The sequence below is a fragment of the Simochromis diagramma genome, unplaced genomic scaffold (assembly GCF_900408965.1).
Source record: "Simochromis diagramma unplaced genomic scaffold, fSimDia1.1 OVJJ01000663.1, whole genome shotgun sequence".
NCBI classification, from domain to species: domain Eukaryota; kingdom Metazoa; phylum Chordata; class Actinopteri; order Cichliformes; family Cichlidae; genus Simochromis; species Simochromis diagramma.
Genome location: NW_024387049.1, coordinates 410189 through 426252, shown reverse-complemented (window position 1 = coordinate 426252; position 16064 = coordinate 410189). Strand labels below are relative to the sequence as shown.

The following is a 16064-nucleotide window of genomic DNA, read 5'->3' as shown; positions in this document are numbered from 1 at the left end:
CCTACAGGCTGTCATACGTCAGAGCCCCTGATTACTCCGGCGAAGCAGCAAGGCAGGCTTCAAATGGCTCGTTTGATTTCTCTGTTCTCACTCTCCAGTCGCTACCTCCTCCCACTGGCAGGGGTAGGTTGAAGGAAGCCCAGAAAAAGGGACTCGAATGATGAAATGGATGCAGGAGAAAGCGTAGGGAGAGATGTGTGAAGAGGAAAGGGACATTGAGAGGAGGAGACAGAAGCGATGGCACTCTGGGAAATGGAAGAGAGGAGACGGAAAGGAGAAGGAAACATGAAAGGGCCGGAGAAAGTAGAGGGAGATTAAAAACGAGGAGAGCCAGAACAGCTCCGCGTCGGGGAAACGACAAACTCTACACATCCTTTCGCCAAACAAACCTCTTTATCTCCTTCTCTATTTCATCCTGCCCGCTAAATGTTGACACACTCCAGCTCCCTTGTCCAGGAAGCCCCGCGCTGTGCTTCCTGTGTTTGACAAGGGGGATCATGGGGGTTGAAGTTCAGTTGATCCCAGGCGTGAGTCTGGCTTTGATGGAGGAATGTTACTGTTTGCCGCGGTGTTCTTCCAGCCAGTTGGAAATGCATCTCTGGGCTTTCCTCAGCTCACTTCCTGCTAGATCAAAGCCCCCCCTCCCCCCCCATATTTGGTGCATATTTCCATTTCCCTGTGGTATCAGTCAGACGCACACAGAAGAAAAATAAAGTTTGGTTAATCATGCACTCGGGGGGAAAAGCAAACACAAGCAGCATTTCTTAGGTGTCGTGTAGGGGCGCTGCAAGTTAAATGTTAAACAAAGAGGCTTGAGAGCAGAGAGGATCAGTGCCAAGATTCAGAGAATTCAACTTTATTTCAGGATAAAAATTTCCAACTATCCTTCAGCACTGAGGGATTACATTTGAGATGTAGTGTGTTTGTACTGACCTAAGAAAATGGTGTTGTTGCAGCTGAGGCTGTCTTTAAGTAAACTCCCTTTCCCATGGTCACTGTCTGTTTATCTTTTTCATCCCGGGGTGTGGATTGAGGACAGGAAGGAATGAAGTTTTCATATGAATTCAGGGCTTTTGTTAGAATCCATGTGCTCTCTTTTTGTATTGTTGCTGTGTGCATGTATTGCAGCCACTGTAGGATTCACTGGCCCTGTCATTTATTTGTGTGTGTTGTGTGTCTGTGCGCTCTCAGGTGCCCCGGACCCAACTGCAGGCGCCAGCATTGATGATGATAACTGCTGGCATCTGGATGAAGATCAAGTCAGGGAGCAAGTCAAGCAGTTTCTGTCGCAGGGAGGTTACTACGGCTCTGGGAAACAGCTCAACTCCATGTTCGCTAAGGTTCGTGTCACTGCTCCCTTCCTCTGCATCGTTTGAACATTTATTTGTTTCCTCTGTTTTGGCAAATCTAAGCAGGAAAATAACTACATGAATAATACGTTTCTCTGCAAACATAGTGGAAATCTGCCCACTGCTACAATAACAGCTGGCTAGAAGATGGTGAACATAGCAGAGAATTTGACAGCAATTTATCCACACCTACTTAAATGTGGGCAATCGCTAAAAATAAAAAGTGTGCGGCAGTTAATTCAGTTTTGAAATGTGTCACCAGAGAAAACCCCAACAACTCCTATGAGAATGCATTTAGCGACAGTGGGAAGGAAAAACTCCATTCAGGGAGGGGCAGCCATCTGCCTTGACCAGTTAGGGGGTGGGGGGGATGGAGTCAGGACAAAGGACACACTGTGGAAGAGACCAGAGATATAAGAACAAATGACTGAATGTGTGTGTAAACACAGAGTGAAGAAGAAACACTCTGGGAAGCCTATTGCAGCATAACTAAGGCAGGGTTCAGGCATCACTAAGTTTGATCAAAAAGGAAAGTTTTAAGCCTGAACTTAAAATTTAAGACCGTGTCTGTCTCCAGAATCCAAACTGAGGGCTGGATTCACTGAAGGTGTAGGCTTTGCCTCCGATTTTACTTTTAAATATCCTAAGAACCATAACTAAGCCTGCACTCTAAGAATAAATTTGATTTAACAGGGAACCAATGAAGATAAGCCAATATGGGAGAAAAACGTTCTCTCTTTCTAGTCCCTGTCAGCAATCTCACTGGGATCATGTGAAGGCTTGTCAGGGAGCTTGTAAAACAACCTGACGATAGTGAATTACAATCCAGCCTAAAAGTAACAAAGACATGAACTAATTTTCATCATCACTCTGAAATCTGATATCTGGCATTTAGTTTCTAGTGGTTTGTAAGTATGTAAAAATGTTCTATTCAAGTACATATATGTGCCTGCAACTCCTGAGATTATTCTCTCATACTTTCAAGCAGATATTAAAAGGTTATCCTTTTAATATCTGCTTGAAAGTATCTTAATTTTCTCAATTAGGCCTGAACAGCTTTCCAGTTGTGGTTAAATATAAGTCGGTGCAGATGTTTTCTATGCTTTCTCTTTCCTGACTGAAACAAGCCCACTTAACACATTCTGATAAGGCCAAGTTCTCAATTTCAGGGCCAAACTGTTTCTTTTATTTGGTTTTAATTGGTATTCAGAATGTTTTGTAGAATACATGCATCATGAATCGCCAAAAGCCATGTTCTGTCTTTTGTATTAGTTCGAATTTCAAATTCGAGGGGGGGGGGCACATGATGTCATCTGAAATGGTAAATGGACTGATTCTTATATAGTGCTTTTCTACTCTAATGAGCACTCAAAGCACTTTATGCAACTTGCCTCATTCACACATACACACCTATGCACACAAGCACTTTTTTCTGTGCTTCTAATATGCAAGTGCTTTCTATCCGACATTCGCACACATTCACACTCCGATGGATGCATCAGAGAGCAACTTGGGGTTAGTATCTTGCCCAAGGATATTTGGCATGCAGACTGGAGCAGACGGGGATCGAACCACCAACCTTCTGATTAGTAGGTGACCTGCTCTACCGCCTCCACAGCCACCCCGACACAATGTAAAAGCAATGTTCTTTTTAATGTTCTAAACTGAAAGTAGTAAGTGGTTTTCATACCCAACTTTCCAGTAAAAATGCAAATGTGCACAAAATGTCCAAACTTTTTCTCTATTGCCAAGTATGTGAACTTGAGATGTGTTCTGTCTTTTTCTTTGCCTCCACCTTCTGCTTCAGCCTGTGTGATTATTCTAAGGTGCAGGAGGTACATGCTGCTCAGTCACACTATTGTGTTACTCACAGTTACCAAGCCTGTGCTCTTTCCAGGTGCGAGAGATGCTGCGAATGCGGGACTCCAACGGTGCCCGAATGCTAACGCTCATAACGGAACAATTCATGGCAGACCCCCGACTGTCACTATGGAGACAACAAGGCACAGGCATGACGGACAAGTGCAGGCAGCTTTGGGATGAGCTGGGTAAGAACAGTTACACACACACACAGAGAGAGTGCGATGTCTGACAGTTTTAGTTTGGAAAAATCAGAAGGGATCGGCTGTGTAGTTGGTGCAGTCACAGCCCTAAAGAAGTCTTCCTTTTGTTGTTCTGACAAATTTCTAGTCACTGTGTCAGGTAAACATCCATCTACTCAGTAAGCTATTAGGTTATCCAGTCAGCTGCTCCTCCTCATGCCCGGGCCTCTCTCTCCACCTGCACTGAGTGAATGATAAAGGCTGCCGATCAATATGGCTGCTCAGCTTCTCCACAATCAATCGCAGTATTTAGGAGGTCAATAAGAACACTTCCCGGGTGAGCTGGGGAGATCATGACACAGACGCAGACATGACAGACAGACAGTCGGAGTGTGCTGCCTGATTTTTCTCTGATATGTGAAAGCCTGCCAGTTAAAATGCACAGATTTACTTAATTTTTTTTTCTTTTTCTTTTTTTTTTTTTGAGAATTGTTGCAGAAGAAGAACTGCTGGGTTTTTAAAAAGCTGGTAAAGTTTTTCAGGACAGCAACCACCCAGATAGTTTTGAATCATTAATGAAATGTTCATTTTCTTGCTTAGCTTATCAAGTAATTTACACTCCGTCTTAGTGCAGATCACCTTAAGCCTACTTTCTTCTGATTGGCTGCACCTGGTAAACAAAATATTTGAGTATTTGGTCAGTATAGTTTCAAAGACATGACCATATTAGGGATACACCTCCCTCTTAAAAGCTTCTGTTATTAAGAGTCTGACATCTGATCCCCTTACTGTTCACAGGTGCATTGTGGGTGTGTGTGGTGCTAAATCCTCACTGTAAAAGCGAGGAGAAGAGTGGTTGGTTGAAGCAGCTGAAGAAGTGGGGGGACATGGACATCTGCCCACTGGAGGACGGCAACTATGGCAGCGAACTTCCCAACATTACCAACGCTCTGCCGCAGAGCAACCTCGCCCAGGGTCAGCACCAAAACCACAAATGTGCACACATTAAATTCTGAGCTTACTGCAATTGCAAGCAAGAACTGATCTGAATTAGCAGAAAGATTCTACAACTTAAACAATATAGACTGCACGCGCCTCGTTTCTACCAGTAACCGTGCTTTTTGTGTGTGTCGCATCAGACTCTCTGTCCAGGCCGCGGAGGACTGTGTTCAGTCGGGCTGTCGAGGCCTGCGACCTCCACTGGCAGGACAGCCACCTGCAGAGGATCATTAGTAGCGACTACTACATGTCTCCGTCCTACCAAAGAGAAGGGGAGAGCCTGCTGTTCAGCCCGCAGGGCCTGCCACTCTGGCTAGGTAGGGTTTCATTACTCAGGTCCAGGAAAAGCAACCGTATTTACCTTTTGCATCATTTACAGTCTGTGATGTGTAAAAGTGCACATTCATGATTTAGTCAAATAATATAGGCTACAAACATGCACTGAGGAGCAGACAGTTTCTTCATTACAAGGCATCATTTTCAGGACGAATGACAGTGTTTGTGTGTCAGCTTGTACACACACAATCTCAGATTCAGCTAAAAGCCAACCCAAAACACACACACACACAAACACACACAGTAATTCTGCTGATATTGAGGCCAGTATCTGCAGTAAGCAGCTTCCAGCTAAGATCTGTCAGATTCTGCAACTTAAGCCAGCTATCAGACACACAGGCTTTCTGCTGAGACTGCACTGTGAGTTTGGATGTGAGTTTGAGTCTGTGCATGCCATTACTAACTGCATCATACATCCTGTAGTGTGTGTGTGTGTGTGTGTGTGTGTGTGTGTGTGTGTGTGTGTGTGTGTGTGTGTGTGTGTGCATGCGTGTGTGATTAAAGTGCAATGTGTGTATAGGAAGGAGTTTGTGTGCTTGTGAAGGTATCCTGACCTCATCTTATTTCTGTGTTCACCACACAGACCACGTCCCAACGGCATGTGCTCGCGTCGACGCCTTGCGCTCACACGGTTATTCCAGAGAAGCCCTGCGATTGGCCGTTGCCATCATCAACACCCTCCGCCTACAACAGCAGAGGCAGATGGACATCTACAAACACCAAAAGAAAGGTAACGGCATTGTTGTTTCTCTGGAGAAAGTGAAGCGTCTCAACTGGTGATTCTAATGTCGGTCTCACCCCCTCCTGTACCTTTCTCAGAACTTCTCCAGAGGGGTGTTACCTCCACCACTAACCTGGAAGGCTGGGTGGGCCATCCGTTAGACCCGATTGGCTGCCTGTTTATCACGCTCACAGAAACGTGCCGTGTTGATGACGACAACACCATGGACACTGGAGGTACGAAAACAAAGGCACCGTCCTTACCCTTTTTATTGTATTCAAGAGGTCATCACAGCTGGGTGTCTAGTTTGATGGCAGTTTGCAGTTCGTTGATCACAAAGATCTGCAAAGATATACAAGTATATCTTTGAGTATATGAGGAACATGTCAAATTAAGCTTTTACTGGTTTGTGTGCTTTACTTATTGGATTTAAATAGGACGATATCTCTAAATAAGTAAGAGCAAAAAATAGCTAATAATTATGATAAAATGGCTAATAAACAAGTAATGGCTAAATATTTTTCACTACAAGGACGTCTAAAAACCTGTTCATACAGAGAAAGGTGCTGAGTCATTATTGTTGAAAGTATACTAGACTGTGGTGTACAGAGTTTAACTGCTGAGGCAGCATGATTGCATAGAATATCTTTACAGTCAAGGGCTATAAAAGTGAACTCCTTTATGGTTAGAAGACAGACATTGCTAATACTGAATGAAAAGCCAAGTGTGACTTTTTTCCCCCCTAATTTTCTGAACCATCCCAACTTAAATATCTTTTCTGTAAGCCAAATTCCTAGGTATTTGTAGGGCTCAGAAAGAGTTATGTGGGTGCCATTTACAGTTTTAATTGCAAGGTAGTTGAAGAGTCAGAGGTAGAAGTAGATCATCTAATCATTATCTGTGGATCTAAAACAAGTCTGTGATTAAAGAGTGATGACTTGAAACTGAAGATTGCAGACTGAAGGTTAAAGCCTTGGGCATATAAAACGCATCACTAAAACTAAAAAGAATGAAGGCATACACTGAAACATAGCTTAGAAGTAATAATATAAACTGCAGTGGACCTAGGATAGAACCCTGAGGCATCCCATTTTTGATTGTAAGATAGCTTCAGCAACAGCTGCATGTTCTCCTTAAAACCAGTTATAGTTTGTGGTGTAAAATATGATGGACAGTCATATCAAATTCTTCAGAGATTACGCTGCACACAACTGTTTCTTATCCAGTTTGGAGACGGCAGTTGTGTACTGTAGCTGTAATATGTGTAGGAAGTCAATACAGGCACATAGTTTTACATTAATTAGTGATTTCTTAATTTTTTTGGCTGAGAAGTTCAGAAAACCTCTGCTTTCATGTTGAAACATGCATTTGAAAAAAAAAAAAAATTCAGTCTCTTTGCGTCTGCTGTTTAGTCTGCATCACTGTTGAGCCAAGCTTCTGTCCAATACATCTACACAGCAAACCAACGTCTTAACATGCACCTTAGCAAAATACATACATACCCATGAGTCAGAGCCCAGGTTTCTTACAACTATACAAAGAGCCCATTTACAAAACGCAAGGTATAATTTCAGGCCCACATCACCAGCTGATGCGGTATATAATCCTAACCAGAGGTGATCGGGTTCACCAGCAGTGACTCATCACACAACAGACGCCATGGTCTTATATGAGGACTAGGCACTATTGTGCTGCAGGCAGCCATAAACTAGGAGAGCATGAATGGATTGGGCTGGAACACCCTGCTCATTTAGTCCAGACCACACTCCTGTGCGTTCATGTATTTGTGTGTGTGGGGTATGTATAGAATGTATCACCATTTGCATTTTCTCACTGCCCAGGGATTTCTTTTTTTTCCCTTTTTGCACCAGTGGCTATTGCAACTGAACAGAATAGGGGTTGGGTTTTCTCATTGTTACCAGGCTACAGGGAACTATTGTCAGTTCAGACAATGCTGACCACTGGCACACTCATCTCTGTGTGTGTGTGTGTGTGTGTGCGTGTGTGTGTGTGCGTGTGTGTGTGTGCGTGTGTGTGTGTGTGAGAGAGAGAGAGAGATAGAACAACAGAAAGAATGATTGTTTTGTGTTGTTTGGGGAATTTGAGGAGAGTGGTATGATAATTTTGCGTGCTTGGGAGTATAGCTTGGTCACCATGTTTTCATTCCCCATGTGAGACAGCTGGGAACATCTGTTGTAAAGTGGGTGGATCTAGACTATGTCTAACCCAATCGAAATACGATTCCTTCTCTGGTCTTTTCACATCAACCAATCAATCTAGAGGGAGAGGAAACAACAGCAAGTTGGCTAAGGGGTTAAGTCTGTAAGCCCAGTTTCCACTTTTCTCTAGATTACTACACATATATATACACACATCCCTAGAATAAACAGGATTTGGGGGCGGTGGGGGGATCTCTTGCTCAGGCGGGATTTAAGCAGAACGATGGGAGGGGGAGCAAGAGAGAACAAATGGGCACCAATCAACAGCTGAGGCTCTTGTGGCATCTGTTCTCAGTTATAATTGTCAAGCATTAGTGTAGGGCAAGCAGCCATCTTACATATATGAACAACCTACTGTCATGGGCACACTGATATAAATGCTATACAGTGTGGCTTATATGGCACACACAAATACAACAAAAATCTGTGTATTTTTGTTGTATTTTTTTTTCTGCTATTTTATTTTCCTCTTCAAATGCTAGTCCTACAACAGATTATAATTTGTTTTTGATATGGCAGAGCCATTATATATGCACCATGTAGCCATTCCTATAACCCATTAACTGTATGGTTTAGTAATGTGCTAAGCTTGCAGGCTCTGACTATCTTTAACAGTAATCTTTTATATACTACTAGGCAGATAAAAGTGGTTTTGGTTCATATTGTGATAATTTTCTATTTTCTACACATTTTAAATAAAGGTTAAAAGCATCCCAGAACAATATTTTATGTTTTATGAAAATCCTTCTGCTGGAGTTGTTGTATTGATAAAACCAGAGCAATATTATGTACTTTACTTTTGCTTATGCTAATACGCTAATGGGGTCTAGTGGAGTTTCTCTGAATTAGCCAAATTAAATAGCTTGTAGACTTCTAAAGTGAGTTTGTTGAGGCAGTTTGGGATGTTTTTGTGCTGTGAAGGTAGTGTACCATAGCAAAAACCTAATCTTCTCTTTGAAGTAATAAAGCTAAAATTAAGAAGAAACTATATTTAAAGTTTTTTCCCATTTAGATTATAAACAAGGTGATTGGAAGCTGCTAGGGCAGCATGTCAGTATTGGATAAGATGGACTTCTGAAACTTTGCTGTTATGAAAGGAATCTTTGCTGAGTTGGTGTCTTTGTTTTTCTGTCTCCTTGGATTTCTTATCATTCTGAAACCAGTATAGATGGCGTGAAGTTAATGACTTACATTTTTGGGGGAATCTTTCCTTTTAGACTGTGACCCCAGACCTCCAGTTTACCATCATGTGCCAGTGTGGGGCAGTCCAGATGCAGGGGAGTCCTACTTGACTCTGGCCTTAGAGGTGGCTCTGATGGGTATGGGTCAGCAGAGGATCATGCCCGAGGGACTGTATGCCCAGGATAAGGTAATAATTTAATATCACCTTAAAATCATAGAGAATATAGTAGAGTCAGGATCCTTGAATTGCTAGTGAACACCGAAATACACCTATGGCACACTTTTATTATATAAAGAGGTTTGTGTAAATTTGTAGATGTCACCTTCGCCATCAGTAAATCACTGTAATTTATGATTGTGTTTAAAGTAAATGTCATGGAAGGAGAGGGAAAAGGTCGCAGCATTTGTTTCCTGAAAAACAAGCAGAAAGCCACAGTACTTAAGTTCACTGTGATTTAAAATAAATCCATGGAACATTTCTTTGTGTAAATGCTAATCTGCTTTAGAGGGCTTAACACTACTGCCACAGACCTTTCCTAATGTCACTGGAATTAGCTGCAGCCTCAATGTTTCAACCAAGAATTGCATTTAAAACCAGTCACATGCACACACAGACCTTTTACTAGATATTTTTTCCAGCGAAATAAATTTTTATCATCTGTGCTGTAACAACAGATGTGAATAGATGCAAGTTTGTAAGAACGTACTGGTCATTTAATGTCCTAAGGTCAAAACCCTTTCTTAGAAAGGTATTAAAACTCTTTTGATCTTTTCTGTCGTATCATTTTTCTTGCTGGTGGGTTGATACACATTTTCTTTCTTGAAATTCTTGAAAGTAGTTGAATTCCACTGAAAACACTTAATAGCTAAATGGCTACTTCAGAACTGAAAATGTTCTTATAGTTAGAGTGAATGCTATTTGTGTCTTCAACATGTTCTAGGTGTGTCGTAATGAGGAGCAGATTGTTGCAAAGCTTCAGGAACTGGAGCTGGACGATCTATTGGTTCAGACCCTCCGGAAGCAGGCCATACAGCTACTAGAAGGTACGGTGTCTGCAGTAAATTTTATAAATTTCATTTATTTATTTTGTCCAATATTAAGAACATTCATCAGATATTGAAACCTGCACGGTTTTGAGTCCAAAACGTGAAAGGTTTTTGTTGTGACGGTTGTAAAGTGTAGCTTGAAAGCTTTGACTTCAATATTTATTCAGTGCAAATCACAATCGGGCAGTGGAGCCCATACCTAGCACAGTGGTCTCTTGTGGCACGTTCTTGAGACAGAAGGTAAAGAATATTTTGTTTTTCTCTTTGCTCCAGCTGGCCCATTCAGCGGTCTGGGTGAGGTCATCCACAGGGAAAGTGTTCCAATGCACACCTTCGCCAAGTACCTGTTCTCTGCCCTGCTGCCGCATGACGCAGACCTGGCTTATAAAGTGGCTCTCCGCGCCATGAGGTCAGACTCCCCTTTCACTGCAGCTTCAAACAGTTATTGATGAAAAGTATTTTATGTTGCGTGTGTAAATGATGGTAATTTTGCCTTTACGCAAACAGGGCCACAGTAAAACGAATAAGGGCCTCTATTTCATGACATGGCTTTTTTAATCTGAATAGTATTCCAAATTAATTCAGAAGATATGACCTAACGGTTACTTTGTGACAGCCAAAGATTTAGTGCCACATATAAAATAGCCAACTAGCTATTTAAGTGTAGCCTGCTCACAGCTGCTATGCATCTGCAATATGCTTTGCAACCCACCTCGACACCTTCTTTTATGCTTTATCTGACGTACTCTGTGTCATATCTGTTGTCACTGATGCCAGCTCTGTTCTGTGTAGCTATAACTTCTTTAGAGGTATTGGTGAACATTTGGGTTGAAAGTTGAAGTTTTTTATAGGGCTGTTGTATTGGGTGTGTGTACAGAAGTAATTGTTTTTGTGATGCTTTGGTAATGTGTCGTGTTAAATTGCCATGTGTCCCAGCATAAAGTTTGACATAAAAGTAATACGGTTGCACATACTGCAGCTGTAACTGAATGCATACTCAGATCCATATTTTAGTGTTACTCTTGGAATAAATAAAACATCAGGACAAAGTGCCATCTGTCTAAAACAGATCTTTTACTACATGTGCCAGGTTGCCGGTTCTGGAGTCATCGGCGGGCTCCGGGGATGTCGGCCACCCTCATCACGGTATCTCCATAGTTCCGAGCAGATACCCACGCTGGTTCACACTGGGCCACCTGGAGTCACAGCAGTGTGAGCTGGCTTCAACCATGCTCACTGCTGCTAAAGGTAACGCCAGCTTATTGAATGTCCGCTCAGATGTTACTCAAACAGGCAAAGCTGGCTATTGAGGCATTTCTCCATCATGATCTTAGTTTGCGTTGTGTTTTTTGCTTGCAGGCGACATGTTGAGATTGCGGACGGTGCTGGAGGCCATCCAGAAAAACATCCACTCCTCTTCCTTAATCTTCAAACTGGCCCAAGACGCCTTTAAGATAGCAACACCCGCAGAGAGCCCACCCGATATAACCCTGCTCAACGTGGCGCTGGAGCTAGGACTGCAGGTACTGTATGTGTGTGTGCATGGAGAGAGTGCAGTCGAAGTATGAGGGCAAGTCAGTAATTTTCACAGATCATTTCACCACAGCAAAGAAAATCAAATCAGAGCACCGATCGCCAGTCAAAACATGCAACGGTTTCCTTCACCTTGTCATTTTTTCCAGCCCTCTGCTGCCCCACTACAAATTAACAGCAAAAACATCACACAGAGTCTTACTGTTGTTGATGAGAAGAAACCACATAATTAAACCTTTTGGGTCCCACAGTAAACACAGAAAAGTCCTCAGATCATCAGGCTGCAGTGACGCTGTGGCTTCCCCCATCTCTTTCTGCTGGTATTTAGAGTATCGGCTGAATTCCTGTCAGCAAAACTGCTAATAAAGTGCTCAAAATGGAAGGGTCGCAAATCATCATCTGTGCAATTATGAGCATATTCTGGTTACATCTGTCATCAGAGGAGCCATGTGGTGCCATGCAAACAGCTAAATTATGAAAATCACACACTACACAAAAATGCTTTGATTTCCAAATGCACGTATTCATGAAAACTGCCAAGAGGGTATAGAAATGTGTAACGGTTCAATGGCGCTAACAGAGCGCATCATGTTTTCCATGTGTGTTTTGCAGGTGATGAGGATGACTCTGTCCACTCTGAACTGGAGGAGGAGAGAGATGGTTCGCTGGCTGGTAACCTGCGCCACTGAAGTCGGTATGTGCATCCGTTTTTAAAGCGGATTCATGCTCTAATTACAGCCTCCGTGCTGCGTTGTGATCTTCAGTAAGTTCAGCTTTACAGTTTCTTTTGAGCTGAAGTGTCTTGTTAGTCTAAATGAGGAGGGATGAACGATGTTTTCCCAAAAGAGATTCCCTCATTTGATCTTTGAAGACAAGAGGGGCTGCATGACATGTTGCACCATCAGTTAAGAAGTCAAATTTATGCCTCCATAATCTTTTTAAGAATAGAGACTCAAATTATACCAAGTGTAATGAAATGATTTAATGATTTTAGTAACTTTAGCAATTTGGGACGATTATAGGTCGAGGTACACATGGCTTCATTTTCCAAGTCCTCCTAACTGAAAAGCTGAGTGTGAAGTGCTGCTCTGTTTTCTCTTTCCTTAATCCTTCAGCTCAGTGCAAGGTGCTATACAGTCGTTTGGTAGTGACCAAGGGGCTGCTGTTCATGAGGAATTTGAGTGTACCATATAAGCTATAGTAGTGCTCACTCTACATCTGGACAGCACTTCAAAGTGCCGAGCTTGCTGATGTGAATAGTGAGCAATTCCGGTCACAAGCACTGAATGGTAAATCTCTTTTTTCCTCTCATCAGGTCTGCGGGCGCTGGTGAGCATCTTACAAAGCTGGTATACTCTGTTCACGCCCACCGAAGCCACCAGCATTGTGGCGGCCACCGTCATGTCCCATAACACCATCCTGCGCCTCAGCCTCGACTACCCCCAGCGGGAGGAGCTTGCAAGCTGCGCAAGGACCTTGGCCCTGCAGTGTGCCATGAAGGACCCACAGAACTGCGCCCTGTCAGCTCTGACGCTCTGCGAGAAGGACCACATCGCCTTCGAGACGGCCTACCAGATCGTGATCGACGCGGCGTCGACGGGCATGACCTACTCGCAGCTGTTTACCATTGCGAGGTACATGGAGCACAGAGGATACCCCCTGCGGTCGTTCAAGCTGGCCTCGCTGGCCATGACACATCTCAACCTGGCCTACAACCAAGACACTCACCCAGCTATTAACGACGTGCTGTGGGCCTGTGCGCTCAGCCACTCACTGGGGAAGAATGAGCTTGCGGCTATTATTCCGCTGGTGGTGAAGAGCGTGCACTGCGCCACAGTGTTGTCTGACATTCTACGGCGGTGCACTATGACTGCGCCGGGTCTCGCTGGAATTCCTGGGAGAAGGAACTCTGGGAAGCTGATGTCCACGGATAAGGCACCGCTGCGCCAGCTCCTGGACGCCACGATCTCGGCGTATATCAACACCACGCACTCTCGGCTGACGCACATCAGTCCACGGCACTATGGAGAGTTCATAGAGTTCCTGAGCAAAGCGCGGGAGACTTTTCTGCTGGCACAGGACGGACACATTCAGTTTGCCCAGTTCATAGACAACCTGAAACAGATCTACAAGGGCAAGAAGAAACTGATGATGTTGGTCAGGGAGCGCTTCGGCTGACCTTACTGACCTTCTCTCACAGAGACCCTCTTCTTGGGGGAAGCAGTTACACTTCTGTGTTTCTAATTTAAGTTTTATTTCTTTTTATTTTCACGTATTTTGAGCCATTTGCTGACTGAGGTTTTATCCTGTTGTTCTCTTTCTTGAATGTGAACCAGGAAGTGTTCGCAGTACATTGCTCTACTTCATTAAGACTGCAAAAGGGGGGGAAAGGTTTGAAAAACTAGAAAAACAAAGCATTTTGCCCTCCTACTAATGTTAAATTTAGTGTTTAAAAAAAGGAAAAAAAGTCAAAAGAATGTGACTGCAAAAGCAAAACAAACTTTAGTTTTGTGGGGGTACATGATGATATGAAAACCAAATGATTTAGCTGTATGTACTGTTGAGCCAGAAGATGCTTTCAGCTGGGGTTAAGAAGAAGGAGAGGTTTTCAGAGTGGAAGAAGCATGTTATTCCCAAAAAAAATCCACTGAGGTCAAAAACACACATAGTGTTATTGTCATACCTCGACTGTACTGTCAGCTTTAACTTCTTGATCAGAAATGGCCTCTTTGTTTCATTCAGGGCATTTTAGAGTAGAGAGGGCAGAATACAGAACTCCCCATGTGGTCTCTCTGTGGGGGAAGTCAGTACCTGCAGATTTAAAAACCTTCACCTGCTGGTTTCTGACAAATATCTAAAATAGGAAGTCCAACGATGCTTCACAGAGTGTGTGTTTTTAAATCCAGACGTCTGACAGTGACGTTCAGGCTGCTGCTTTAGCTAAGGTAGGGTAGTCGAGTCTCTATATATAAATACAGTATATCTGTTATGCCCTCCTATAAGCTTATTTACAGTGACAAAATACAACTGTGAGAACCGGTGGAGTCTCATCCACTGCACTGCTCTTCAGCTATTTGTGGCCAAAACCTTTTAAACGTGCAAGACTCCAGCACCCACTTTACCATCACTACATTGAGATTTAGTCAGCAAGCAATATAAATCAAGCCTCTGCTTCGTTTTTATCACTAAAAACAAGTTCACTTTCTGGTGTTGTGCAAAGAAGCGTTGGAACCTGTTGGGGCCTTGTTGATTTCACTGACTGTTAGTTCTGCATGTCGCCGAAGTCCCTTTTCCATCACAAGAACTGGAAATCAGATGCATTACCTCAAAGGAATGCATCCTCAGCTGGTTCATGATGCTGGCTCAGTAATCCTTAAAACCGCAGAATGAAGTTTGAGTTCTGTGGTCATGTGTCTTAACCAACATGAAGTGCATTTCTTGTAGATGTCACCATGCTAGTTTTGCTAAGTTGGGCTTAGAAACATCTGCAAATGTTTCCCTTGGCATCATGTCTCATTGTGAAATTTGGCTTAGCAATTGGTTTTTAACTGCGATCATTTCAGCTCACTATTTGAATGGGTTTAGTCACCAGAACCACCTGTTTAGGTTTAGATGAACATCGTGGTCTGGGTTCAGATACCTCCACTAACAACACATTCCACTTTGAAACAAAGTACTAAAGGCAGAGATGCCAAAGGTTCGATACAGAACATACTGGGAGTAAGAGCGTGTAGTGACATGTTGTAGTAAGAAAACGTCTCACATTATTCATTAATTAACATACAGTTTAATTTATGCATACAGTAAATGTGACATGCCTGCAATGACTATGTCTACACAGAGCCGCCACAGTGTCACTTTATCAGAAACTAGCAGTGTTATTTATGACAAATTTGAAAGGGACTTTAAATGGGGTTTGAAAAAATAATGAAAATTTAATACAATTTAGCCAAGTGGGTGGGAGGATCCATCTATCCATCCATCCATGCAGTTCCATAACAACTTGTCCACTTCAGGTTTGCCGGGTTGCTTGAGCATATCCCTGCTGTCATGAGTGATAGATGGGGCACACCCTGGACAGGTCGCACTCAAATTCACACTAACTGCTATTTCAGGATGACCAATTAATGTCTTTGGACTGTGGGAGGAAGCCACACCACCCAGAGAGAACCCAGGCAACAGAGAACGCATATAATGTGCTAATGTCAGTGTGCTGTTAGCTTATTATTGCTGCTTGATGATGATAAAGAGATTTCAATAATTGTATAAAATTTTATGATTATATATAATATTTTAACCAGATGTGACCCTCTTTGGATGAGAGCAGGAAGTTGCTTATGGCTGGCTAGCTAGTTTAGCGGCATGCATTCATTAAAATGAAAACAAAATCTACTCCCCAGAATCTTTTAGTCCAAGCAAAATTAAAAAAAAAAAAGAAAGACTAGAGCTGCAACAGACTAATTTTAAATGTAATATTTGGCTTGTTGGGTATTTTATCGTGGATCTGCAGTTTGTTGCCCCACTGCGTTGGCGTCATTAGTTAGCTTTGTTTTTAGCTTACTCTGCTGGTCCCACATTCAATTCAATTCAATTCAATTTTATTTATATAGCGCCAAATCACAACAAAAGTCGCCTC

At 42.8% G+C, this 16064-nt stretch overlaps 1 protein-coding gene across 1 annotated transcript in view; it reads left to right on the top strand.

The window, feature by feature from the left end:
• Nucleotides 1–15851, top strand: part of zswim5 (zinc finger, SWIM-type containing 5) — a 63367-nt gene extending 47516 nt beyond the window's left edge. The window contains exons 4-16 of the mRNA XM_040044975.1: nucleotides 1192–1340; nucleotides 3247–3397; nucleotides 4190–4366; nucleotides 4531–4707; nucleotides 5310–5456; nucleotides 5546–5683; nucleotides 8884–9035; nucleotides 9790–9892; nucleotides 10169–10304; nucleotides 10986–11143; nucleotides 11255–11418; nucleotides 12041–12122; nucleotides 12744–15851. Of these exons, the coding sequence (XP_039900909.1) occupies nucleotides 1192–1340; nucleotides 3247–3397; nucleotides 4190–4366; nucleotides 4531–4707; nucleotides 5310–5456; nucleotides 5546–5683; nucleotides 8884–9035; nucleotides 9790–9892; nucleotides 10169–10304; nucleotides 10986–11143; nucleotides 11255–11418; nucleotides 12041–12122; nucleotides 12744–13606 (2597 nt within the window). The 3' untranslated portion in view covers nucleotides 13607–15851. The remainder of the gene's footprint in view (nucleotides 1–1191; nucleotides 1341–3246; nucleotides 3398–4189; nucleotides 4367–4530; nucleotides 4708–5309; nucleotides 5457–5545; nucleotides 5684–8883; nucleotides 9036–9789; nucleotides 9893–10168; nucleotides 10305–10985; nucleotides 11144–11254; nucleotides 11419–12040; nucleotides 12123–12743) is intronic.
• Nucleotides 15852–16064: the final 213 nt, after the last annotated feature.